Raw genomic sequence first — 25,285 nt, 5'->3', positions numbered from 1 at the left:
AATAAATACACAAAAATACAAAAATGTACTGAATTTTCTTTCTTTCTTTTTTGTTGTTGTATTTTTTGGTATTTAGTGTATTTTTTAAAAAGATTTTAGTGATTATTTTTGGTTTTTGTGTTTTTTTATTTTTAGTGATTATTTTTATAATTCTAAACATTTTTTTTTTTTATTTTTTTAGATGCACTTCACTTAAATGTATCTAAAAAGTAAAAATTTGTGAAAAAAATATTTAAAAAAATTAATAAATATATAAAAAATACAAAAAATGTACTGAATTCTTGTATTTATTTTTTTTTTTGCATTTTTGGTATTTAGTGATTTTTTTTACAAATTTTTTTACTTTTTAGATGTATTTATGTTAGGTGTATTTAAAAAGTAAAAAAATTGCTTAAAATATTAAAAAAATTCAATAAAAACAAAAAAATGCTAAAAATAAAAAAGTAGAATTTTCTGAAAAGTGTTTTTGAAAAAATGGAACCAAGCAAGTTGAATAATGTTTTCGGTTTTATTAAATAGTTGAATCAAACTAATAAGTAAAAAAACAAAAACTTTTAATCCATATTCTGTTTTTTTGTCAGTTAGTGAAAGAATTATTTGAAAATTTACTATGTAAAATTGATAATATTTTTAGTTTTAAAAATTGAGAAAAACTGATAATAATTTCACTTTTACTAAACAGGATTTATTGGTTCAAAATTTTTTAAATAGGGCCTTAGCTACCATAACATTTATAAATAGAACTTTTAGGTAATTAATTCTTAATTATGTTTTTGGTCTTTAAAATTTAAATTTTATATCATTTTAATTGTTAATATTTATATTAAGAATCAAATTAATATAATTTAAATATAAAGTATCAAATTAAAATATTTTTATACATTTAAAAATAAATCAATATAATTTAAATATTAAATTTTGATAACCAAATGAATATGATCTTTTGAAGACTTCAAATGTAATTAATTTAAAACAATTAAAAAATAATATTGAAGGTTTTTAGCATAAAAAAATATTATGAAAGATGATATAGGGTTGTTTGGAATGTTCTAAATAAGTGTATTTTTTAATTTTTTATGAAATATGAGTTGAGTTTGAAGTGATGTGGTAGAGATGTAATGTGAGTTAGATAGTGATTTTTTTATTTTTTTTAAAAAGGTCAAACTTTAGTCTTAGTTTTTAAATTTATTTGGTAGATATAGGTGTTATGAATGATTGATTTTAATATATCCTAAAAATTAAGTGAATTTTTTAGTCAAGCGAATCGAATTCAGTTGAAAAAGTAAAACAGAGTAACGCCCACGTTTGAGCACCCTTTCCCACCACCGGCATTCGTTTCATGTCACACTTCCTCCCATCCACACCCCCCCCCCCCCCCCCCCCCCCCCCACACACACACACACACACACACACACGCGCACACACTTCCAACAAATATGAAAAAAAGAAAACACAAATTTTGATTTTGTATTGACAACAACAAAATCACAGAAAACAAACTCTGAAAATCAAAATCCCAACATTCAATCAAAATCTATTCGTTCAATGAGTGGCAGCGACGCCGGAGATTCGTCGTCGTCGGCGGAGGAAAAGAAGGACAAGGTGAAGGCGAGGGTGAGCAGGACGTCTCTCATACTCTGGCACGCTCACCAGAACGACGTCACTTCCGTCCGGAAGTTGTTGGAGGAAGATCGGTCTCTGGTTCAAGCTAGGGATTACGATAGTCGGACTCCTCTCCACGTCGCCTCTCTTCATGGCTGGATCGATGTCGCCAAGTGTTTGATTGAATACGGAGCTGATGTCAATGCCCAAGATCGTTGGAAGAACACGGTAATCACTTATATTCATATATACGCGATAATGTACGTTTTTGTAGACTTTGTTTGTTTTTTTGTTGTTTTGAGTTAATTGTTCATTGGTGTGTGTTTTCATCATTAGGGAAGGGTTGGTTTTTAATGCAGAAAGCTGTTTTTTTCTGTTGTTGTTGTGTATAATGTGTGTATGTATAATATATAGGGCAAAATCTCATTTGCCTCCTTGTGGTATTGGCGCTTTTGCACTTTACTTTTCTAATCTAACATTTAAAAATAGTGAAAATGGTCGAACGTGATTTTAAATTAAAGTGCAATCTTAACACTGTTAAAATAAACTTTTATACCCTCAACATTTCTCCCTCCCTCCCGACTCAGTGTCAATCACCATTGCCATATTCAACCCACCACCACCCCCACCACCGGATTCAATAACCTCAATAGCAATAACGATTGACTAGTTTCGTACACACGCGCGCGCGCGCGCATGTAACACTTATTTTCTTGTTCCTCCGGAAAACCTAGGATTTCTGCTTCTTTGCCATAGGTGCTTTCCGGGGAAAAGAAATGTTACAATCTCCTTCTTGTTTGGTTGTTGAGTGAAAACCGGAAGAGAACAAATGGAAAGTGAAGTTTGATGGCTCCCAAAGGCTTCTTACTACACAATAGCAAGCTTGCAGATCAATAGCAAAAGGGCCATGAGCAGTTTCTTATGGATTTCACTATCCAAGAGCATTGCACAGTTTTTTGACAGTCTGTATAGAAATAATTATGGGAAGAGAAGAAAAAGCAATAGAATTAGAATTAGTGTTGGTGGGATCTCATCAACTTCTAGCCAAAAGAAATCATTCAAGTTTGCTGCATTCCAAACCCAGAAATTGATTGTTTAAATAAAAATTCTGACATAATTTAGTTGTTTTGCTAGACTTCTCTAAATGTGTTTTTTTGGGATTACTCGCTCTAATCAACATCAAAAGAGCTTATGAATTGCATGTGAATTCCAAAAGCAAAATTAATCAAAATTAGTTGTCATTCCTAAATTTTGACCAATGCACATTAACAAAATCAGGAGGAGAGCTGGTGGAGGTAGAGGAAAGGGCGGTAATGCCACGGTAGAGAAAGGGCATTCAATTACAACATGTGAGGCCAAGTCTTGCAACTGCTGTGATGTCAAGTAATGCCACTGTAGAGAAAGGATCCACCTTGTGAGGTTCTTTCTGAAGTTGTTGGGTCGGAGAACCAGAGGGGAGAGGGATGATGAAGAAGGGGAGATGGGGTGGCTGGGAAAATGCAACTGCTGCTTTCCTTCTTCTTGATTAGGGCTAGGGTTTGGTGAGGATTTTTATATTGATTTGGGAAAGATGAAGATAAGGATAGAATTGTCTTTTTGCATTGAGATTTGACTTTAACTTCAACTTTTTTTCATGCCAACTCATCAATTAGGCACTTGTGGTACAATTTCAATTAATTTGGATGAAATTGGTACATTTTAGTCCAAAATCACATGAGGGCAAAACTGATTCAGATATTCAAAATTTTACAAATGATTTCTATTCATCTTCATTCTTCATCTAAGAAGCACGGACACTTCTAAGAAGGTAAATGTGATATAAACTAAAACATTGCAAATGCAGGTGATACTTGGTTTTCCTTACTTCATACTGGATCTTGGAAGAAAGCAATTGCTATTATATGTTTAAGCATTTTGAATAATTTGCTGATACATATTTAGTTGCATTTTGATTTATGGATTTGAAATGAAGTGATTTGGTATGTGTACTAGGTATGTGAAATATGTATTTATTTTATAAAATTAAAAAACATAATTCATTGTTGGGTACATCTCAGGTACGTCTTGGGTATGTACAGAATACTTACACGGGTACAACGAGACTTAAATGAAATTTTCTATTTTTAAATAAAACAAATGAAGAGTATCACTGCAAATTTTCAAATCATAGAGAAGGATTCTTTTATTAAAGGTCATATTGAATCTCAGCAAATTTGCAAATTTCTGTGGTTTGTAGCTTTTTTAATTTAATGGCATTAAACCAGCTGAATGGAACTTGCTTTTGGCAGTGAACTTTGATTTGCAGGTTGGATCTTGAACTAATTTTGCATAAAATCTAGTTTGTACCTTGCTTTAACTACTTTTTGCATTTGATTTTCTAATTGTTATATATCATGCATTACTTCAAATTGAAAAAAAAAAAAATTTATGGATGTATCCCAAATCATACCCTAACAAGCACAGACATGGACAAGCGATACGACAGGGACACATAGACACACGGACACGTAAATTTTCAAAAAATGCAGGACATGACATGTTAGAGACACGTTCAAAACATATATTTTAATTGTATATATATTTTTAAATATTTAATATTTTTTTTTTGGTCAAATATTTAACTTTATCAAATTTATCAATCTTAAGTATGCTATTTTAGTAAAAAAATTAAAAATTTTAATTTTTTTTGAAAAAAATAGTACTTAGCGCGTCCCTAGAGTGTCCTTAGGATGTCCCTTGCCTATCCACAATGTATCCCTAGAGTGTCCGCAGCGTGTCCAAAGTGTCCCAACGTGTCCAACTCTTTCCAGCATGTCTGACACGTGTCCAGAGCGTGTCCGGCGTGTGTCCGTGTTTGATATATGTCAAACACCTGTATGTGACCTCCGGAGAGGTGTCCGTGCTTCATAGATCATACCCGTATCATATTTTTTTTAGGTGTTGCGGTATCAAGATACCCATATCCGTGCTTCATAGGGTGTCACTTATTCAAGGAGCATGACCAATGTAATATTTTAGGTCTACATTTCAAGAATGAATTTGAGAACTTTAGATTGAGGTATTTGAAATAACATGGTGAATATAATTATTTGGATCATTCCCTAAAAGATTATACTTGTAGAAGAATCTTCATGAAATTTATTTCTCCTACCTCTATGCAAACCTCCACTTAGAATTATTACTCTACCTTCAATTACGTAAGTCCCTTTATTTGAAAATTCAAATTCTCATTTAAATGGAGCCTTTTGTTTGTTTTCATACAAAAAATGAATTTAAACCTGCTTGTTTGTTGTCTACCGCTTGCGCCTTCATTGCCATTTTTTGGGTATGGCTTATAAACTGGCTTTTTTGCTTATTACAAAAAGGCGTGCAAAAAAGTAGAGAAGTGATGTGACCCAAATAAGCTAGTAAGCAACTTATTTATGGTGTTGCCAAATGAGCTTGATAAGCAGTCTGAGCTCATTAGGATCTGCGTCCCATTTTTCAATACAATGGTCATTCTTTTCCATTATGTATTGTTTTTTCCACAAGTCTATTTCATATTCATTCTACAATCTTCACTGAGCTTTGTTGCCTATAACAACACTGGAGAGTTTGCTTTCTGAACTTTGTATTTGTCATGACAGCCTCTAGCTGATGCAGAAGGAGCTAAAAAACATTCTATGATTGAGTTGTTAAAGTCATACGGTGGTCTGTCCTATGTAAGTTCAATGCTTTCTCTTCCGCTCATTTTATTATTATTTGTTTTTAAAATATTTTTAAAAATTTTGAGCATTTAATATTAACTTTATGCTTTTTGGCAACATGCTTGTGTTGTGTTTTAGTTTACTTTTCTTCGTCTTCTTCTTTTGCATATTATGAATATTGAATATACATATTTAAAGTTGTAAATTCCTATTATTTCATTATTTTTTGCCCCTTAACAATTCTTGATAAGCTGGGTATAGCTGGTGGCTATTTCACAGAACTGTGAAACTAGATTGCTAATAATTGTGTACATTGAAGCTTGTGTTTGAGCGTAAAAGAGTAAGTTACAAACATTATGGTGTCTGTTATTATTCATTAGCATTTCTCGCAATTATTTTTTAGAATTATCAGTGGACCGTAAGGTCAACTTTATTTACACTCTACTCTTTGCTGTTTGAGCTCTATTATAGGATAATCGCTCTGTCTAATTGGGAGTAAGAAACAACACGTTCACAAAATGAGTGTGGTTGAGATGAGGATGTTTAGATGGGTGTATAGTAAGACTAGAAAAGACAGAATTAGAAATGAAAATATTTGCGAAATGGTGAGAGTAGCACCAATTAAAGATAAGTTGAGAAATAACATGCTAAGATGTTTGATCATATACAAAGCAGACTTGTAGATGTAGTGATAAGGAAGAGTGATATGATCACCATAAGTGGAAATATTAGGAGGAGGGAAAGACATAAATTGATATTGGATGCAGTAGTAAAAAATTATATGAATTTATTTACTTTAGGCCTACCATATTTTGCTTTCCTTTGAGATAGTGAATGACAATTAAGGAATCACCTTCAATCATGATCCACCCCGTATTTTGCTTGCTTGCCTTGTAGATCTTGAATACCAACTAATGAATCACCTTCAATCACAATCTCATTATATCCCAAATTAAATGCATGTGTAATGAATGCCAACTCCATTGGTTTCTTTAGTAGAGAGTTGTGACGTATGAGTTTGGACTTTAAGATGTTACAGGCAATTTGAAGCAGTCATTGTGCCTTCTTGTATTTGTTTGTTGCTTTTGAATCATTATTTAGTGTAATTCCTTTGATGCTATTCATTGGTTATCTTTCGAGAAGTTATTTATCAGAAGTTGGCTAACATTGTCCGTGGACATTATGTTGGAATGGAACTGCAATTTCAACTTTGGGATAGGTACTCGTATTATTTACTTTTAGATGTGAAAACAGTTGTTTAGTATATATGACTCAAATTTCTACAAGCGTAATTACAGATGGAAAATTTTCTCCTTTAGTCTAAAAACCAGCAGGTCTCCTGCAAAATTGTACTCAGAATCTTCAAGTGGACTTGATGGATGTGGTTAGAACAGGCAGCTTCTGGATCTAATGTAATTTTGAACAACTAATGAGTTTTATTAGATTATGTTGTTGGGATTGTTACCAATTGATGCAGAATCTTGTGACCTCAGTTTTGAAGGTGTTACGGGGAGGTAATTTTTGTGCTTTCAATTCAGTACCAACCAGTCAGGACATTTAGAAGGAGAACCAGGTGTATCAAGTAGGAACAACATAATTTTATATGGGCACATAAGATGAGAATAAAACTATACAAAATTAAATTCTCTCTCTGTAAAGTGATGATGCATGTAAACCAACATGTGTTATCTTTTGGAGGCCGTACATGAGACTTTCCACACGGAAAATAATCAATTTTCAGTGACTGACTTCAATTATACATACCTGCACATATATTAGACATACTGCATCAGTTCTTAATCTCTGATTTATTGATGCTATACTATATAATACGAGATTACTTCATGAAGATGCTATTGTTCCTTCTTGATTCTGGAAATATATGCTCTTGGTGGGCTCTAATGTCCTAGATTATGCTGCAGGGCCAAAGTGGAAGTCATTTTGAACCGAGGCCTGTTCCGCCTCCTCTACCAAATAAGTGTGATTGGGAGATTGACCCTTTTGAGTTGGACTTCTCAAACTCAAATACTATTGGAAAGGTATGAGCTTTTTTCTTTTTCTTTTTCTTTTTCTTTTTTTGTTGCGTAATTATTGTTGATACACTGATTGAATTTTGAATCTGAAAGCTTTGAATATGAACCAAGTTAAATATGAAGCACATAGAATTCTTTGAATTCCATTTATTCTTTGCCTTTCAGCATTAATGCTGTTAGCATACTGTAAAAATATATGTATTATTAATTGATGAATTGATTGATATCTTGATTCATGTGTTATTGTGTTATTTACAAATGTTGAGATGCTGTTTATATAGGATATGATTTGGGAGTAGGTGAAGGTGGTAGTGGAGGTGGTAGGTGAAGTGTAGTGGAGGTGGTAGGTGGATGTGAATTATGGTAAATTCTAACAGCCCCCCGCAAACTCAAGGAGGATAGAAACTAACCAACTTGAGTTTGGAGAGAGTAACAAACAAGAAAATACATAAAAATAAAAAAGGATAGGAGACACTGTATGGTCGTGTCAGACCGTTGGTGAAGACACTGTATGGGGTGTCATAACGTTGTAGAGGACACTGTATGGTGGTGTCAGACCGATGTAGAAGACAGTTTATGGGGTCATGTCGGACCGTTGTAGAAGACAGTTTATGGGGTCATGTCGGACCGTTGTAGAAGACAGTTTATGGGGTCATGTCGGACCGTTTGTAGAAGACAGTTTATGGGGTCATGTCGGACCGTTGTAGAAGACAGTTTATGGGGTCATGTCGGACCGTTGTAGAAGACAATGTTGTGACAGTTTACGGAGTCTTGCTGGACCCTTGTAGAAACTAACCGGAATCAATGTCGGGACAGTTTACAGAGTCTTGTCGGACCCTTGTAGAAACTAACCGGAATCTATGTCGGGACAGTTTACAGAGTCTTGTCGGACCCATAAAGGAGCTAACCGGAATCAATGTCGGGACAGTTTACAGAGTCTTGTCGGACCCATAAAAGTTGCACCCTCAAAAGGTGTGCCCAATTTGTCAAAAGGCGTGCCATAAAAAGGCGTGCCCAATTCATCAAAAGATGTGCCATGAAAAGGCGTGCCAGTTTGTCGGGCGGCAAGAGGCGCGCGATGCGCGTGGCTGGCCCTGGCTATTTAAAACAAGGTTGAGGCGAAGGCTGTGCATACGAGTCTGAAACCTCTGAACGCTCGGAGAGCTTGTCTCTGCAAATCTTGAAACACCCGGAAACCAACCCTTCTCTGAAACACTTAGCAACTCAAAAACATGGCCTCTTCTTCCCGTCCAGTTACCCAGAACCTGCTCACGCTCTTTCCAGAACTGAACGAGCCCACAAGAGAAATAACTGGTGCGGTGGCCAGTGAACCGCAACCAAACACCTCTGGTTTTGCTCCATTGAACTTTCCGATGCGGTCGGTGGAGCAAAAAATGGCGATGCAAACTGATATTGAGGCTAATCAGTATACTTTGAAGGCATGTGTGGAAAGCATGACGGCGGTCACAAATTTGTCGAACCGGCTGCAGAGTAGGACAAATGAAGTGCAGCATTTAAACTCCCAGCTGTCTCTGCTCCAACGCATGTATAAGGATGCGCGAGCAGAGATAAGCGTGCTAAGGGCAGAAAACAAGGAGCTGAAGCGGAAGGCCACCGTGATGTTCCGATTTGGAGGTCCGCCATATGCTGCAGTGGAGGAGTATGGGGGAGTGATCGTGCCCAGTGGAGTGGGAAACACGGAGGCAACACCGGCAAGGGCTGCCCAGGACGGGGGCAAGAAGAAAAGACCGGCTGCAGAGTAGAGAAGGAAAAAATCCCACTGTGGATGTGGTTGTTTTTGTTTTTTTTTGTTTTGTTTTGTTTTGTTTTGTTTTTTTTTTTTTTTTTTATGTTGGAAAATGGTGATCGGGGTTGATCCCGAGATGAATAAAATGAGTGTATTGTGCAAGTTCGTCGTCTGCCTTTTTTTTTTTTTTTTTTTTAAATAATAATAATAATAATAATAATAATAATAATAATAATAATAATGGGAGACAAGCCCACAGGGGTGGAATAGAAAAAAACATGATAATTATGTATAAAGAAAAGAAAGGTGAAGACAATCTGAGTGGGTTTGATTAAATAAAGAAAAGATGATAATTATGTATAAATAAAAGAAAGGTGAAGACAATCTTAGTGGGTTTGATGAAATAAAGAAAAGAAGAATGGGTTTTGTCCTTGAGTAGAGAGAGAGAGAGAGCCAGTGCATGTGTGTTTGAGTGGGCTGCCGTGTGTGCATGTGTATGCATGTGCCGTGTTGGTTTTTTTTATTTTTTATTTTTTTTTTTTAATATAATATAATAAAAATATATATATATATATATATAAAATAATGAAAGTGGAGAATAAAGGGTGCACCAATAAGCTGTATAGATGCAAAGTGAGGAGAGAGAGTAGGAGATTGGGAGCATGGGTTTGGCTACGGCGCTGCTGGTGCTTCCGTCGGCGGTGCCGGAGGACTCACTGCCAACGGCGACGGCGACGGAGATTTTGGCTTCTTGATTCACAGCTCTCCTCAATGCAGACAGAGCATCACCCTCTTGATTTGAAGTAGATGGTGATGATGATACTAGTAGAAGAAGAACAAAAAGATGTAACAAAGTCCAGATCTCCATTTCGAAAAACCTTTGAAAAGTTGCAGGTGAAAAACTTGAAAGAGTTTAGCCACTCAAGAGTTAAGCTTTGTCCAGATACTAGAACAGAGAGAGAGAGAAGTCTACTCTGTTTCTTTAAGGCAAGGAGGGCTGTGAATGACCCGGACAATGTCTTGCTCGGAGCTGGGGCCGGAACCTGAGCAGGTGGAGTAGCAAGCGGTGCAGGTGGAGGAACAGCCGGTGGAGGAGTGGCCGTCAACGGCGGCGGTGGGCGGCGAAGGGTAGGGCGTTTGGAGTTTTTGCTCTGGCGAGGTATGTGTAAAAAAAAAAAAAAAATCTTAGCGGACTAGGTTGAGGTCCGGCGGGCGGCCAAGGCGAGGTTGCCGCCCGCCGGTGAAACGAAAAATAGTAGGTTCTAAACCTGCTCTGATACCATGTAAAAATATATGTATTATTAATTGATGAATTGATTGATATCTTGATTCATGTGTTATTGTGTTATTTACAAATGTTGAAATGCTGTTTATATAGGATATGATTTGGGAGTAGGTGAAGGTGGTAGTGGAGGTGGTAGGTGAAGTGTAGTGGAGGTGGTAGGTGGATGTGAATTATGGTAAATTCTAACACATACTTCAATTTTTATCTGCATGATTTACTCTTACTGGATAGTGCTCTGATGCTAGTAGGGATCTTTTGGTGAGATTTTAAAAGCATGTTGGCGTGGAACACCGGTAGCTATCAAACGCATTCTTCCAAATCTTTCAGATGATAGATTAGTGATGTGAGTTCCATGATCTTTTTCTCAATTGCTTATCATTGGATTTGAATTTTTTAATTTTTACTTATGAGCTACAGGATCTGGGTTGATAATTTGAGTTATTGATGTTGTTTACATTATTTACTAAACTTTGATAATTATAAAGGAGACACAAGAGCTGACATTTTAATTGTTTCAAAACGGCCATGCACTCTCTTTAATAGATACATCACATGTTCTTTCAAAGAGATTATGCTTGCCATTAACTTTACAAAGGGATTTTACTGACATATATTTTGCTTCATGGTTGCCTGAAGAAGAGAACAAATTAATTGTTGTCTAGTTGTATTTTATATACTTTTGTGTACACTCTTCAAATTCCTTATGTTCTTCTTCTCTGAATCAGTCAGGACTTCAGGCATGAGGTGAATTTGCTAGTGAAGCTTCGCCATCCTAATATAGTCCAATTCCTTGGAGCTGTAACTGAAAAAAAGCCTCTAATGTTGATCACCGAGTACCTACGAGGGGTAAACGAATGCATAATTATTATTATTTGTGTGTGTGTGTGTTTTGGAGCATAATTTTTATTCTCATAAAAGTAATTTTTCTGTGCTAAATTATGGCATTAATGAATTTGTTGTTTTAGGGTGACCTTCATCAGTATCTAAAGGAGAAGGGGGCACTTAGTCCATCAACAGCTATCAACTTTGCATTAGACATTGCCAGGTACTTTATGTCATTTTCTCTCATCAACTTCCATTGGAAAATGCAAGATAGCCTTCTAATTCTCGTCATTCATCGTTTATATAAAAATGTTTTTATTGCATGAGAAACTAGGAGGAGTTTATGTAAGCACCATTAGATAATATTAATAACTTTTTTGGGAAGTTCTAAGAACTATCTGATGGAACTTGGCAGGAAGAAAAGAACATGTTTGAGTTTTTTATTTTGAAAAAGTAAAATAGTGTATGAATCTTCAGTTGCATTGTTAAGAATGCAAGTTTTGCGTTAATTGGGTCCCAGTGGATTTAGCGTCTGCTAGTTGGCTGGAAAGACCCTTTGACGAAGATGAGGTGAGACAAGCTGTATTTGAGTGCAACAGAGACACAGCTCCAGACCCAGATGGTTTTTCAATGGCAGTATTTCAGGATTGTTGGGAAATTGTAAAAATGGATCTTATGAGGGTATTTTTTGAGTTCTTTGAGAGTGGGCAGGTTAATTTGTGCACCAATGCATCCTTCATTTGTCTAATTCCCAAGAAGGATAAGTCGATCAAGATTGGGGATTTTAGACCTATTAGCTTGGTCACATCTCTTTATAAGATTTTAGCTAAAGTGCTTTCTAGGAGACTAAGGCCTCGTTTGGGAACAGGCTAATTTAGTAACTTTTTGGCTATTTGGCTAAAAAGGTAGGTAAAAAAAACTTGTATGTTTGGGATGACTTTTTGGCTAATTACGAAAAGATGTGCAAAAAGTAGAGAGAAAAGAGAATCTTTGAATTTTTGGTATGGGTTGTTGGCTTTTTGGCTAATTTAGTAACTTTTTGGCTAATTGGCTAAAATAGCCTCTTGCCAAACGAGGCCTAAGAGTTGTCCTGGGGGGAACAATTTCTTCGGCACAAGGTGTGTTCGTGCAGGGTTGGCAGATTTTGGATGTAGTCTTAGTGGCTAACGAGGTTGTGGAGGAGTATAGGGGACTACGTAAGGAGGGTATTGTGTTTAAGGTAGATTTTGAGAAGGCATATGACTATGTTGATTGGGGCTTTGTGGATTTTGTTTTGGAAAGGAAGGGGTTTGGTGTTAGATGGAGGAAGTGGATTTGGGGGTGCTTGTCGTCATGCAATATGGCAATCACTGTGAATGGCAAGGCGGGGGATTTTTTCCAAGCATCTAGGGGTCTAAGACAGGGTGATCCTTTATCACCATTTTTGTTTATTTTAGTTGCTGATGTGTTGGGTAGGATTATTGATTTAGCTAGGGATAAGGGGGTCATTGAGGGGTTTGTGGTGGGAAGGGATAGGATAGGTGTTACTCACTTACAATTTGCGGATGATACTATTTTTTTCTCATCTAAGGAGGAAAGTAAGGTGGGGAGTTTGCCGAAGATTCTGAGAATTTTTGAAATAGTGTCGGGCCTCAAGGTCAATCTTAGCAAAAGCTGTGTTGTGGGTATTAATTTGAATGATAGTCATGTGCATAGGGTAGCAGCTATGTTGGGATGCTCAATTGATTCCTTTCCCCTCAAATATCTTGGACTTCCGTTGGGAGGAGATCTTAGTTTGGTGTCTTTTTGGGAACCTGTTCTTGTCAAAATTAGGAAAAGATTGGAGGGATGGAAGCGAGCTTTGTTGTCTAAGGGAGGGAGGTATACATTGGTACAATCCGTGTTAGGATCTGTTCCTATTTATTTCATGTCCCTTTTCAAAATTCCGGTTAGCATTGCAAGAAGGATTGAGAAACTGATGAGGGATTTTCTTTGGGAAGGGTGTGAGGAGGGTAAAGGAGTTCATTTGGTTAGGTGGGAGACTGTTTCTCTTTCTAGGGCAAAAGGTGGCTTGGCTATAGAAAACATCGTTGCTAGGAATATTGCTTCATTGGGTAAGTCGTTGTGGAGATTTCCTCTTGAAAGTGAGTCGTTATGGTGTTCAGTTATTAAAAGCAAGTATGGAGTTCAATCCAACAGTAGAGATTCTAATGTGGTTAATAGAGGCAATTGTCGTTCTCTGTGGAAATTCATTTCTCGCTTGTATCCTCTTGTGTTTAATTTTTTTTCATTCAGAATGGGGAATGGGGAGAATGTTCGGTTTTGGGAGGATGTTTGGATAGGGGATATTTCGTTTGCTAGATCTTTTTCCCTTCTTTACAGGTTGGCTTGTTCTCCAAATGTGTCTATAGCGTCGGTGGCTTGCTCGTCTATGGCACCCAGCTCCTGGAATTTTGATCTCATTAGAAACTTGAATGATAGGGAGGCGGGTGAGTTGGCATCTTTGTTGGTTGTGCTCGAGGGGGTTTCTCTTTCTTCGTCTTCCGATAGTAGTGTGTGGAATCTTGTCTCTTCTGGGGTCTTTTCATGCAAATCCTTCTTTGATAAGATTATTGATAATCCCTCGGTTCTCTTGTTCTCTTTTCATAAGAAAATTTGAAAAGCGGGTTGTTAAAATCCACCTACTCTCCACCTACTTCACCCACTTAAACCTACTCCACTAAACCTAACCCACTACACCACTACCACCTCACCTACTCCACTAAACCTAACCCACTACACCACTACCACCTCCACTTCACCTACTCCTTACCTACTACACACTCACCCTCTTCTATATATAGGAATCATGAATCATTGTAATAGATATCAATATAAATCAATCAATAATACAATTCTCTATTTCTCTTTATACATTAAATTTCTACATGGTATCAGAGCAAGGTTAAGCACTTGGTATTTTTCGTTTCACCGGCGGGCGACAACCTCGCCTTGGCCGCCCGCCGGACCTCAACCTATTCCGCTTATTTTCTACACATACCTTTCCATCACTGCCTAAATCCTCTCTCTTGAGGCCAATGTGAATTCCTCTTCTTCATAATCTGCACTAACTGTGGCATCTTTTCCTGGGGCAAACTCTGCAACCCAACACTCAATCTATGCTTCTCCTCCATGCTCATTTGCCTCTTGTTAGGATCCTTCGCCTTCGGCTTTGGTTTGGGCTTCGCCACAGCCTTGAGCTTCACTGCAGCTTTCAGCTTCACGGCAGCCTTCTTTTCCTTTTTCGCTTTTACAGCCTTCGGCTTTGCAGCAGCCTTCGGCTTTGCTTCCCTCTGGTGGCTCCCCAGGTTCCACCTGAGCTGCATGATTCATTTATAGCTGCAATTGATAAGGGAAGTATTAGAACAATGCCCAATAGAAGTATGCCAGCTGCTCCTTACCCTACTCCTGGAGCACTATTAATAGGTGATGCTTTCAACATGCGTCATCCTTTAACTGGTGGAGGAATGACTGGAGCCATGTATAAGGTGTTTTGTGCATCTCCTGATCAAGCAAGGAAGGAAATGCGTGAAGCATGTTTTGATTATTTGAGCCTTGGAAGTGTGTGTTCAACAGGACCAGTGGCTTTACTCTCTGGTCTAAATCCTGGCCCATTGAGCTTGATACTCCATTTCTTTGCTATAGCCATATATGGTGTTGGCCGTCTCTTGCTACCATTTCCTTTCCCTAAGCGCCTGTGGATAGCAGTTAGATTATTTTTGGGTGCATCGGCTATCATTTTTCCCCTCTTTCTCTCACATGGGCTTGTCCCCTCTCTCTCCTCCGTTTGATTTCAAAATCCATTATTTTTATTTATTTTCTCCAAACCACTTTCCTTATTTCCCCCATCTTTCATTTTGATTTCAAATATATTTTTATTATTTCTTTCTTTATTTTTCTTTCACATTATTTTTTTAATCTTTTTCAAATTCCATTCATACCATATAGCTTTGCACACCAAACCATCTTTTATTCATCTCAGGGATCAACCCCGATCACAATTTTAACAAAAAAAAAATTAAAAAAAAAAAAAAAAAAAAAACAACACAAACCTCAACACCACAAGATTTGTTTTCTTTTCTGCAGACGGCCACCCACCGACCTCACTTTTTCGCCTATTCCGCCGGTCTTTTCTTCTTACCTCCGTCCTGGGCGGCCCTTGACGGTGTTGCCTCCGTGTTTCCCACTCCACTGGGCACGATCACTCCATCATGCTCCTCCACTACAGCATATGGCGGACCTCCAAATCGGAACATAACGGTGGCCTTCCGCTTCAGCTCCTTATTTTCCGCCTTTAGCACACTTATCTCTGCTCGCGCATCCTTATACATGCGTTGGAGCAGAGCCAGTTGGGCGTTTAACTGCTGCACCTCATTTGTCCTACTCTGCAGCCGGTGCGACAAGTTTGTGACCGCAGTCATAGTTTCAACACAGGACTTCAATGTATACTGATTAACTTCAATATCCGTTTGCACTGCCATTTTTTGCTCCACCGACCGCATCGGAAAGTTCAACGGAGCAAAACCAGAGGTGTTTGGTTGAGGTTCACAGGCCACCGCACCAGTTATCTCTCTTGTTGACTCGTTGAGGTCGGGAAAGAGAGTGAGCAGACCACGGGAAGAAGAGGCTATGTTCTGGGTAGCTGAACGGGAAGAAGAAGCCATGTTTTTGGGTTGCTGAGTGTTTCAGAGAAGGGTTGGTTACAGAATGTTACAGAGAACGAAGAGGTTTCAACTGGTTTGTTATGCTTCCAAGCCTCAGACTTCGCTTTGGTTTATAAAGACAGAGACGACGAGGCCGACACGCGCTCTGTCAATCACGTGCATCGCCGCGTGTCAGGCGCCCCTTTTGATGGCTCGACGCTTTCTGTCGGGCACGTCTTTTGATGAAGTGGGCGCGCCTTTTGATGGCACGCCTTTTTATGGATTGAGCACGCCTTTTGATGGCACGCCTTTTGAAAGATTGGGCACACCTTTTGAGGGTGCGACTTTTTAAGGGTCCGACAAGACTCTGTAAACTGTCCCGACATTGATTCCGGTTAGCTCCTTCATGGGTCCGACAAGACTCTGTAAACTGTCCCGACATTGATTCCGGTTAGTTTCTACAAGGATCCAGCAAGACTCCGTAAACTGTCACCACAACTGTCACAACATTGTCTGCTACAACGGTCCGACATGACCCCATAAACTGTCTTCTACATCGGTCTGACACCGCCATCCAGTGTCCTCTACACCGTTATGACACCACCATACAGTGTCCTCTACATGGTTATGACACCCCCATACAGTGTCCTCTACAACGTTATGACACCACCATCCAGTGTCTTCACCAATGGTCTGACACGACCATACAGTGTCTCTTATCCTCTTTTATTTTTATGTATTTTCTTGTTTTGTTACTCTCTCCAAACTCAAGTTGGTTAGTTCCTATCCCCCTTGAGTTTGCGGGGGGCTGTTAAAATCCACCTACTCTCCACCTACTTCACCCACTTAAACCTACTCCACTAAACCTAACCCACTACACCACTACCACCTCACCTACTCCACTAAACCTAACCCACTACACCACTACCACCTCCACTTCACCTACTCCTTACCTACTACACACTCACCCTCTTCTATATATAGGAATCATGAATCATTGTAATAGATATCAATATAAATCAATCAATAATACAATTCTCTATTTCTCTTTATACATTAAATTTCTACACGGGTGTCCCTCGTAAAGTGAAGTTTTGCATTTGGTTTTTGACTCAAAAGGGTATTACAACTAATGATGTTCTCTAGAGGAGAAGACCTAATCATTCTCTATGCCCCCAATGGTGTGTGATGTGCAAGAGAAATTTGGAGGTAGCGGATCATCTTTTTCTTCATTGCCCGGTGGTTGCTGTATTATGGCAGCGTCTTTTCTGGTTATGTGATGTGCAGTGGGCTGCTCCACGGGAGTGTATGCATATGCTTCTTATTCGGTTTGACGGGTTTGGGAGTACCAAGAAAAGCCAAAACAATGTGGACAGACATTGTTTTTGCTATTTTTTGGGTTATATGGTTGGAGAGAAATGTTCGAATTTTTGAAGGCAAGGAAGTAAGTGTAGAGGATTTGTGGGATAGGGCTGAATATTTCGCCTCTTTTTGGGCTTTTGTATCTCCTTCTTTTAAAGGGTCCCTTTGTTTTTGATCTCTAGGGATTGGGCTGCTGTTTGCCATCCTTAGGGTTACGAGTTTTGTGATTTTGTTTTGCTTTTCTTCTTCTCTTTTTCTTTCTTTGTATGAGGACATCTTGTCCTCTTCCTCTTTCTCTTTCCCGTTTTAATAAAATTTTGTAGTTATTCAAAAAAAAAAAAAGGAATGCAAGTTTTCCGTTAATCCATCAAGAATCAGAATGTGGCATCGGAATTTAGTCTGAAAAATGTTATAGGCTAGTGCGGCTTGTTTTACTCTTCGAGCTCTGCCACCCTTATTCAACCTCTTTCCCTTTTGACATATCAATTTAGTCAGTTTCAATAAGTGTCTATGATCTGTTTACTTTTGACTTGGGAATCAGTGTGGCTTATGTACCAGCATATCTCCTGCAACTCAGTTTTATCGAACTTGTCTCATGTGAATGTTTTCAAATTTATTGCATGGGCTTTGTCACCACAAAAATAAATAAATAAATAAAAAGAAGAAGAGAGAGAAAAACATGATATAAAGAGCTAAGTAGAAAAACTTGATCATTTGCTTCTTCATTGCCCGGTTGCGTCTAGACTTTGGAATTATATTGTTGCTTTGTTTGGCTTAGTGTGGGTGCAACCGGGGTCTATTTTGCGGGTGTTACAGAGTTAGGGTGGGGCTAGAGTAGGGAAGAGGTGCCAGAAGGCTTCGGTGCTTGCTTCTCATTGTTTGCTTTGGTTGGTCTGGTTAGAACGTAATAGGCGAGTGTTTCAGGATGTGTGCTTCTTTGTCTCTTGGTTAGAGCATAGGTTATTGATGGTGTTGCATAGTTGGGTTACGGGTATAGTTGATCCCAATGTTTTGGTCTTTGTAAATTTTGTGGAGGATTTGATTAGTTAGTCTTGTTTCAGTCCCTCTTTGGGCTGCATCTTTGTATTCTTTGCATCATCTTGATACTTTCTTATGAAATCTGATTATTTATCCAAAAAAAAAAAAAGAGCTGAGCGGATACAAAAAACTTTGACATAAAAGGTCCTTTTTCTTTTTTGTTGAAGTAAGTTTTAGTTTGCTTAGAACATAGTGAGTAGATCCAGGCATTGCTTCCAGAATGAACTCAGCAGGACTTGATAATGTCAAATTTTTTTCATTGAAAAAAAAATAAAAATAAACTTTCTTTATCTTTTGAGGCAATGCTTCCAGAATGGTCCCACTAATATTGTACTTCAATAGGAGATGATAATGTCTAATGTTTTTCAGTGAAGGAAAACAAATTCCTTTATCTTTTGAGGTATATGCTCTCTGAAACATGAGCAGGCAATATAGGTTCTTATATTATGCATCGCTTTTATACTTGCATTTCAGCAACCAAGACGAAAAAAGTTGTAGCTGTCTAGAATGATTTCCTAGTAATTTTTCCAAATTGCCAAATGCAACTAGCTTTATTGAATTTGAATGCCATACTAATCTAAATTTTGTAATTTGTGAGTCCAGAGGCATGGCTTATCTTCACAATGAGCCAAATGTTATAATTCACAGAGACCTAAAACCAAGGTGAGTTCATCTTTTTGTCAGATCTGAGTGGACATACAAGAGTGTTGTCTGATTGAACTTTTACTTTTATACCTTTCATCAGTGTCTTAAATTCATCAATAAAATCTTAATTAGTTGCAGATGCAGGGATTACAATCTCTCGTGTGTTGGTTTGGCGTGGTTATTTTAATATGTGCTGGCTGAATCTGGTGATTATTTCAGGAATGTTCTTCTAGTCAACTCAAGTGCAGACCATTTAAAAGTTGGGGACTTTGGACTAAGCAAGCTCATCAGGGTGCAAAATTCTCATGATGTCTACAAAATGACTGGCGAGACTGGAAGTTGTGAGTTGTATATATATATATATAACATTTACGTGTTTTGAATATTTTTGGTACTTTCATGACTAAAGTGTCTTGTTTTTTTATGGTATAAAACAAAAGATCGGTATATGGCTCCTGAAGTTTTCAAGCACCGCAAGTATGATAAGAAGGTTGATGTTTTCTCTTTTGCGATGATATTATATGAGGTAATTTTTGTTTTTATAAGAATTTCAAACAAGATTTGAACTGATGGAAACAAGATTAAGTATATGATGTTCTTAACTAGTGCAGATGCTTGAAGGTGACCCACCATTGTCAAACTACGAACCTTATGAAGCAGCCAAATATATGGCAGAAGGACACAGACCCATGTTTAGGGCAAAATGTTGCATTTCTGAATTGAGAGAGTATGTCAACCACAATTCTTCTAGTCATCAATTTTTATTTTTGGTTTGAACTTTATAATATTCATGCTATATTTTAACTCTCAATTGTATGAATTTCAATTCTAATAAATAACAAAGATTGATAATTTCTGCTGTTTGATTGTGCTGATATTTTACTAAATCTTATTTTCCTTTGCTTAATTACTTTCTGTGATGGTGTTTCCATGTTAGAATATGAGATATAATATAAGACCTGGAATGTTGGGATGCTAATTTCTGCTGTTTGGTTGAACTTTTTAGGTTAATAGAGCTGTGCTGGGCTGCAGATATGAACCAAAGACCCTCTTTCTTGGAAATTCTAAAGCGGCTTGACAAGGTTAAAGAAAACACACCATCAGATCATCACTGGAACATCTTTACTTCATGACATTATAGACCCAAGCGTATCTATAGATTCCGATGGAAAGTTTATGATGTTGATCTCCCCCTGTACTCCCACATTTGATTGTGCAGATGGATCATGAACACTCATCTGGGCATGGGCGGAGCCATGCATGAAGTAGTGGGTTCAATTGAACCCACTTAACTTTGATTTTTATTTTTATTTTTTTTCAGAGAATTATGTAGTATTATATAAATTTTTTGAGAGGTTTTCATAAATTGACACCATTAAAATTGTTCAAAAAAATAGATTTATCAAAAAAAAAAAAATTTGTTTAAACAAATAATTAGTTTATTTTGGGTGGGTAAAAATAATTAATTTTATGCTTATCATATTTTTGTACCATTTTTTTTGTTTAGCACAACTATTAATGTTTGAATATGAATATGAATAAGATTTGTATGGATACCATTACAACAATCATTGTGCATGTCATACATTAAATAGTAAATAAAACATGATATAAAAACACAGTGAATGTAGTCTTATTGACATAATAAATATCATGATATCAAAATTTTCAAATAATGGTATTAAAAAAAAAAAATCATACATCAATTTTGAAGATATTTTTGTTATCACTTGACTATTAATACTTCTGTTTTTCTTTACTTAATTGCTGTAATTGTTGAAAAATACACATTATTTTTACACAGTTTTACCCTTTTTGGAGGGCAGAAATTATTATTATTATTTTTTTTTTTTAAATTGAATTTTTTTTTTTATTTTTGTCAAATTAATTTCTATTTAAAAAAAAAAAAATTCTAAAAGCATATTCTGAAACAGAATTCCAAGCAATTCAAAAACAGTAAGACTGCTGATAAAATTTGAGCACCAGATTTTGATTATCATCTTATGTGTTAGTGTTGTAATTTAATGTATCCAACTTTTGTTACACACATCAGGTAGGTAGTGATGTCAATGCACCCATAATTTGATCACCATAACATTACTGATTCCAAAATATCCATAGAAGAATACTAACAGCATCTCTGGACAAGTCAGAAAGAGAAGAAAAGACGTTCTTGGCACATGTTTTTAATTATTTGTAACTCAATAATCTGAAATTGACATAAAATTTTCCGTTTCTTTAATATGCCACTAATGGAAAATTGTACATAAAAGGAAAACTATTATATGAGCTTCTTCTTTTCGAAAAAGGTCTTCAAGTGCCATACTTGCAAACCTGCTACAGATAAGCAAACAAAAAGTGAAAGAAAACTCAATAAAGTCATTCTGGAGCTGGTTGTTCTGTTAAGCTCCTGCATTGCTTCTTCCCTGCAACAAGCATGAAAAAAAAAAAATGCATTAGATAAATTAACGGAAATACTCAAAGAAATAATGTCATGAATTGTTCATGGTAAAGAATTGTCACTAACCTTGAACGGAGATAAAACATCTCATCATGAATAGATGTAACAGTTTCATATAATTTCTTCAGCTCTACTTCCATGGCCTGGTAGCAAAAGATAAAATAAAAAAAAATAATTAGACTAACTTGGACAAAAGAGTATATCAAAAGGTTGAGCATCAGGTGAACGCTTTGGCTATTATACATTTGGAACATCCTTATTAACTCTAAGAATGTTTCTCAATGTATATCATGGGCATTTGTTTTGTTTCACAAATTGAGCCTACACAAAGCAACCTAAGTTGAGTTGTGTATTAGGTTTCTTCGTTTCCGTATTACAAGTTTCACTCCATACACATGAAGAAAATTTAAACGCAAACATCATGTTGTAACAACCATACAACCATTATGCGGCAATTGAGAAGCAATACTCAAAAAATTGATTTTGTTGTATAAGAAATAATAATAATTTAGGGGCCTCGTGATGAAATAAGAAAAAACAAACTCAGATAAAAGAGGCACAATGCAATCAAACCTCCTCAATGCAATCGAACGAAGAAAGGATACGTAGGTAAGGTGAGCACACTGAAATTTAATTCGCGCTTTGTAAACAAATTCTAATAGACTGTTTGAACAAAAACACACCCATGTTTGAGAAAAGAACATTCACGCAAACATGTATTATCTATATAAGCAAGTTATAATGTACACTACAGATGGTCATTATTGCTGCTAAATATTGGATTTGAGTCCGAGTTTCAGAAATAAAGCAAACAACAGACAGATTTATGATTCAGCAGTAAAAACAAAGGACCCCCCCACCTAAGGGGCAACAACACAAGTGTTAATGAAGTATGGATCCTCCGAAAATGTTGCCGTACTCGTATCGGGCATTTACCAAGTATTGGTACTCGTATCGATAGGGTTGCATGCGTACCAAGTATTTACGTACCGGATACTTTTTTATACATTCTTTAACAGTTGGGTCCTCCATGGGTATTTCATGGATACATTGGAGTACACCAAGTTATGAGATATTGGTAGAGATACGTTTAATTTATTAAAGAGCTCTGATTTACTTGAAATTGTAAATCCTTTACTTGATGTGTCAGAGATGAAAGATGTATTATTCAATGATAAAATTGATAGAAGTGAAAACTAAAACTTCAAATATTCAAATTTTGCTTAGTTTGCTTTTGGAATGAAACTTTATTTTGTAATTTCTCATATTTAATGGCATTAAAATAACTTATAGACTTGCTTTGGTATTGGTATTATTAAACTACAATTTCTTTTTTGATTTTGTAATTTCTCCCTTTAATTTTAGTATTGAATTTTGATTTGTAGATTGAATCTCAAATAATAAGTTATAAAAAATAAAAATTTATTAACGTACTCCAGTTGTACCTGTATCTTATTTTTTTAGGTATTGACGTATCAACGTACCCATACCAGTATCCGTACCTACACCAGTGCTTCATATGTTAACCTTTTGTAGCACCATTGGTAAGCTTGATTTTTTTAGTTAACTAGTAAACTTTCCCAACCTGTGCTTCGCTGACTTCAAAATCAACTACCTAATGTCGGTTTAACCGGAGTAGGAAGAGGGCTAAACCTCGAGTATGTGCACCGACTCCACAACGCACACACCATTTAAGTCAAGGAGTGCATCTGTCAGGATTCAACCCCACACCCAAGTCCTGAATATGATTCGTCCAGCACTTAGAGGGTCGTACTAGGACCACAGCACCAAACCCCTAGGAGTTGGCCTTGGGGAGTGTAGATCCTGAGACCTCAGGATTTATGCCTCAAAATCTTACCAAAGTACCCGAAAGCTTGATTTATATAGGCAGAGACATGTCTGCATTTTCGTCATTTGTTATAATGGTCTGACCAGCCCACTTGTTTATTTTCATACCAACCTTTCAGTGCCAAGCTCGCCATGCATGTCTGAACAAATCTCTAAGCACATTGCTAGTGATTTAACTTGTAAAGAAGGGAATGCCCAAAAAGAAAAAAAGGACTATAAAACTTCCTATCTAATTTCTACAGGCTTACAATATAAATTATTTACTTTTTCATAACAATTAAAGTTGCTATATGCTTGGTCCCGGGATCGATTTATGTTCTCTCTTTCATCATTTGGATTCTGAGTTTGAGTAAAATGGAAGTAACTTTTCAACAATGGTCCAAACCTTTTTGTATATACCTTTTTTTTCCCTTATTTATTTCCTATTTCAAATAACTTAAAAGATCTACATTTCTTCAAGCAGATTTGAGGACATATATATATTCATCTAAAAACACACATGACAAAATTCATAAAGCAACCTAAAATCAAAAAGTTCAAATAAATAGAACATATTTGCAAATGAAACAACACAAACATTACAGAAAGACAGAGAGACTCACATCGATTGAGCCTTTCTTAGCAACGTTGGTCCAATCCTTAGCAGCCACACCAGTTTTCCAATCGAAATCGACCGTGATTGTTGTCTGCGGGTTGTGATCAGCAGCCCAAAAGCAAGTCATGTAGTCCCCAGCCTCCACTGCCTGAAAACCAAACTGTCCCGAGCCCACCTGTTCCGCGTAGTGATAGCTATTACCGTATGTGGATGTCACCTAAACAAAAACGCACAATTCAACAACAAAAACCCTTAAACCCCTCATTTTGCTTACAGATAAAATCTAAGAAAATGAAATCTCTCATTTTTTAATTTTATTTTTATATATTAAATCTGTAAGCCACAAAATTCAAACAAAATTTACGGAGGAAAAAACCCACAATTCAAACGAAAACCCACAAAACCCTGCTTTTGGCTGCAGAGAAAATCTAAGAAAATGAAAGTCAACATTTTTTCTATCCGTAAGCCACAAAGAAAAAAAACCCACAATTTAAAACAAAAACCCATACAACCCTCCTTTTGGCAGCAGAGAAAATCTAAGAAAGTGAAAGCTCTCATTTTTCCTATCTGTAAACCGCAAAATTCAAACAAAATACACAAATCCTCCGTTTGGCATCTGAGAAAATTAAAAAAGAAAATGAAAGTAAACATACCCTGACGGTGAGTTTATGAGATTCGGGCAAAGGATGGGCTTCGTCGGGATTGACGACGCTGTACTTGCCAACGGTCATCGAATTGCTCTTGATGTCCTCAGCGATGCACTTGGTGTGACCCGATTGGAGATCGAATCGGAGCGATCGTGCGGTGTTCGATAGAAACCCTAGCATCAAAAGAACAGAAACGACTGTGACTCTGTGAATCGCCATGGTTGATTAACTAGGAATTAGCGTTAACTAACACCTCTATTATAGCTCCAAAGGCGGAGAGGAGATAAAGAAAATTTACAAATATCTAGAGAGAGAGAGAGAGATTGTTCCTCGGCAAATTCTATGGGCTTTGATTTGGATCTTTCGTTATAAATGACCATTTGACAATCTCTGTTTGACAAACGAAAAGTAGAGTCAATAGGGCACGTGTAGTTAAATATTCCAGGTACAATACACTTTTTTTTTTTTTTTTTTTTTTTTTTTTTTTTTTAACACTTCACCTCTCAATTTTTAGGGGAAATTACAAAAAATAAAAAAAAAAAAAATTTCATAATTCCGCGTGCTTTTCACATTAAACCTCAACATTTTAATTTTAATAATTTAAATCCTATATTTTTAATCGTGTCTTAATGTTGACCCCTTATCTGTTTTCGTTTATTTCTGTTAACTTTTTACACTTATTTGATATACGTTTTGATTCGTCTATAATTATTATAATTATTTGATTTCTAAATTACCTTTTTTTCTATCATCTCTCTCTCTCTCTTAGGATAAACGATCGTCGACCTCTCCAAATGCCCCATCGTTAACCTCTGTCTCGTTTGCCAATCTTCCCACCGTTCGCCAACTTCCG

The 25,285-nt window shown here is 36.7% G+C and overlaps 2 protein-coding genes across 2 annotated transcripts; one reads left to right on the top strand and one right to left on the bottom strand.

Annotated features, from left to right (window-relative positions):
• Positions 1 to 105: 105 nt before the first annotated feature.
• Positions 106 to 20,318, top strand: LOC114306415 (serine/threonine-protein kinase VIK). Its single transcript, XM_028251657.2, has 11 exons — positions 106 to 1,830; positions 5,229 to 5,303; positions 7,211 to 7,327; positions 10,602 to 10,696; positions 11,079 to 11,199; positions 11,319 to 11,398; positions 18,840 to 18,899; positions 19,101 to 19,222; positions 19,322 to 19,407; positions 19,493 to 19,608; positions 19,888 to 20,318. The coding sequence occupies exons 1-11, from the start codon at positions 1,546 to 1,548 to the stop codon at positions 20,012 to 20,014; spliced, it is 1,284 nt and encodes a 427-aa protein (XP_028107458.2). The 5' UTR covers positions 106 to 1,545; the 3' UTR covers positions 20,015 to 20,318.
• Positions 20,319 to 20,962: 644 nt separating this feature from the next.
• On the bottom strand, positions 20,963 to 24,890 carry LOC114306425 (emp24/gp25L/p24 family/GOLD family protein). The gene is made up of 4 exons (XM_028251661.2): positions 24,439 to 24,890; positions 23,793 to 24,002; positions 21,409 to 21,485; positions 20,963 to 21,307 (listed from the first exon to the last, which is right to left on the bottom strand). Exons 1-4 carry the CDS (start codon positions 24,649 to 24,651, stop codon positions 21,163 to 21,165), a joined length of 645 nt encoding a protein of 214 aa, XP_028107462.2. The 5' UTR covers positions 24,652 to 24,890; the 3' UTR covers positions 20,963 to 21,162.
• Positions 24,891 to 25,285: the final 395 nt, after the last annotated feature.

This window comes from Camellia sinensis, chromosome 5 (assembly GCF_055761805.1).
Source record: "Camellia sinensis isolate YWXY chromosome 5, ASM5576180v1, whole genome shotgun sequence".
NCBI classification, from domain to species: Eukaryota; Viridiplantae; Streptophyta; class Magnoliopsida; order Ericales; family Theaceae; genus Camellia; species Camellia sinensis.
Note: the sequence above shows the minus strand (reverse complement) of the source record. Positions and strands in the feature narration are given on the sequence as shown.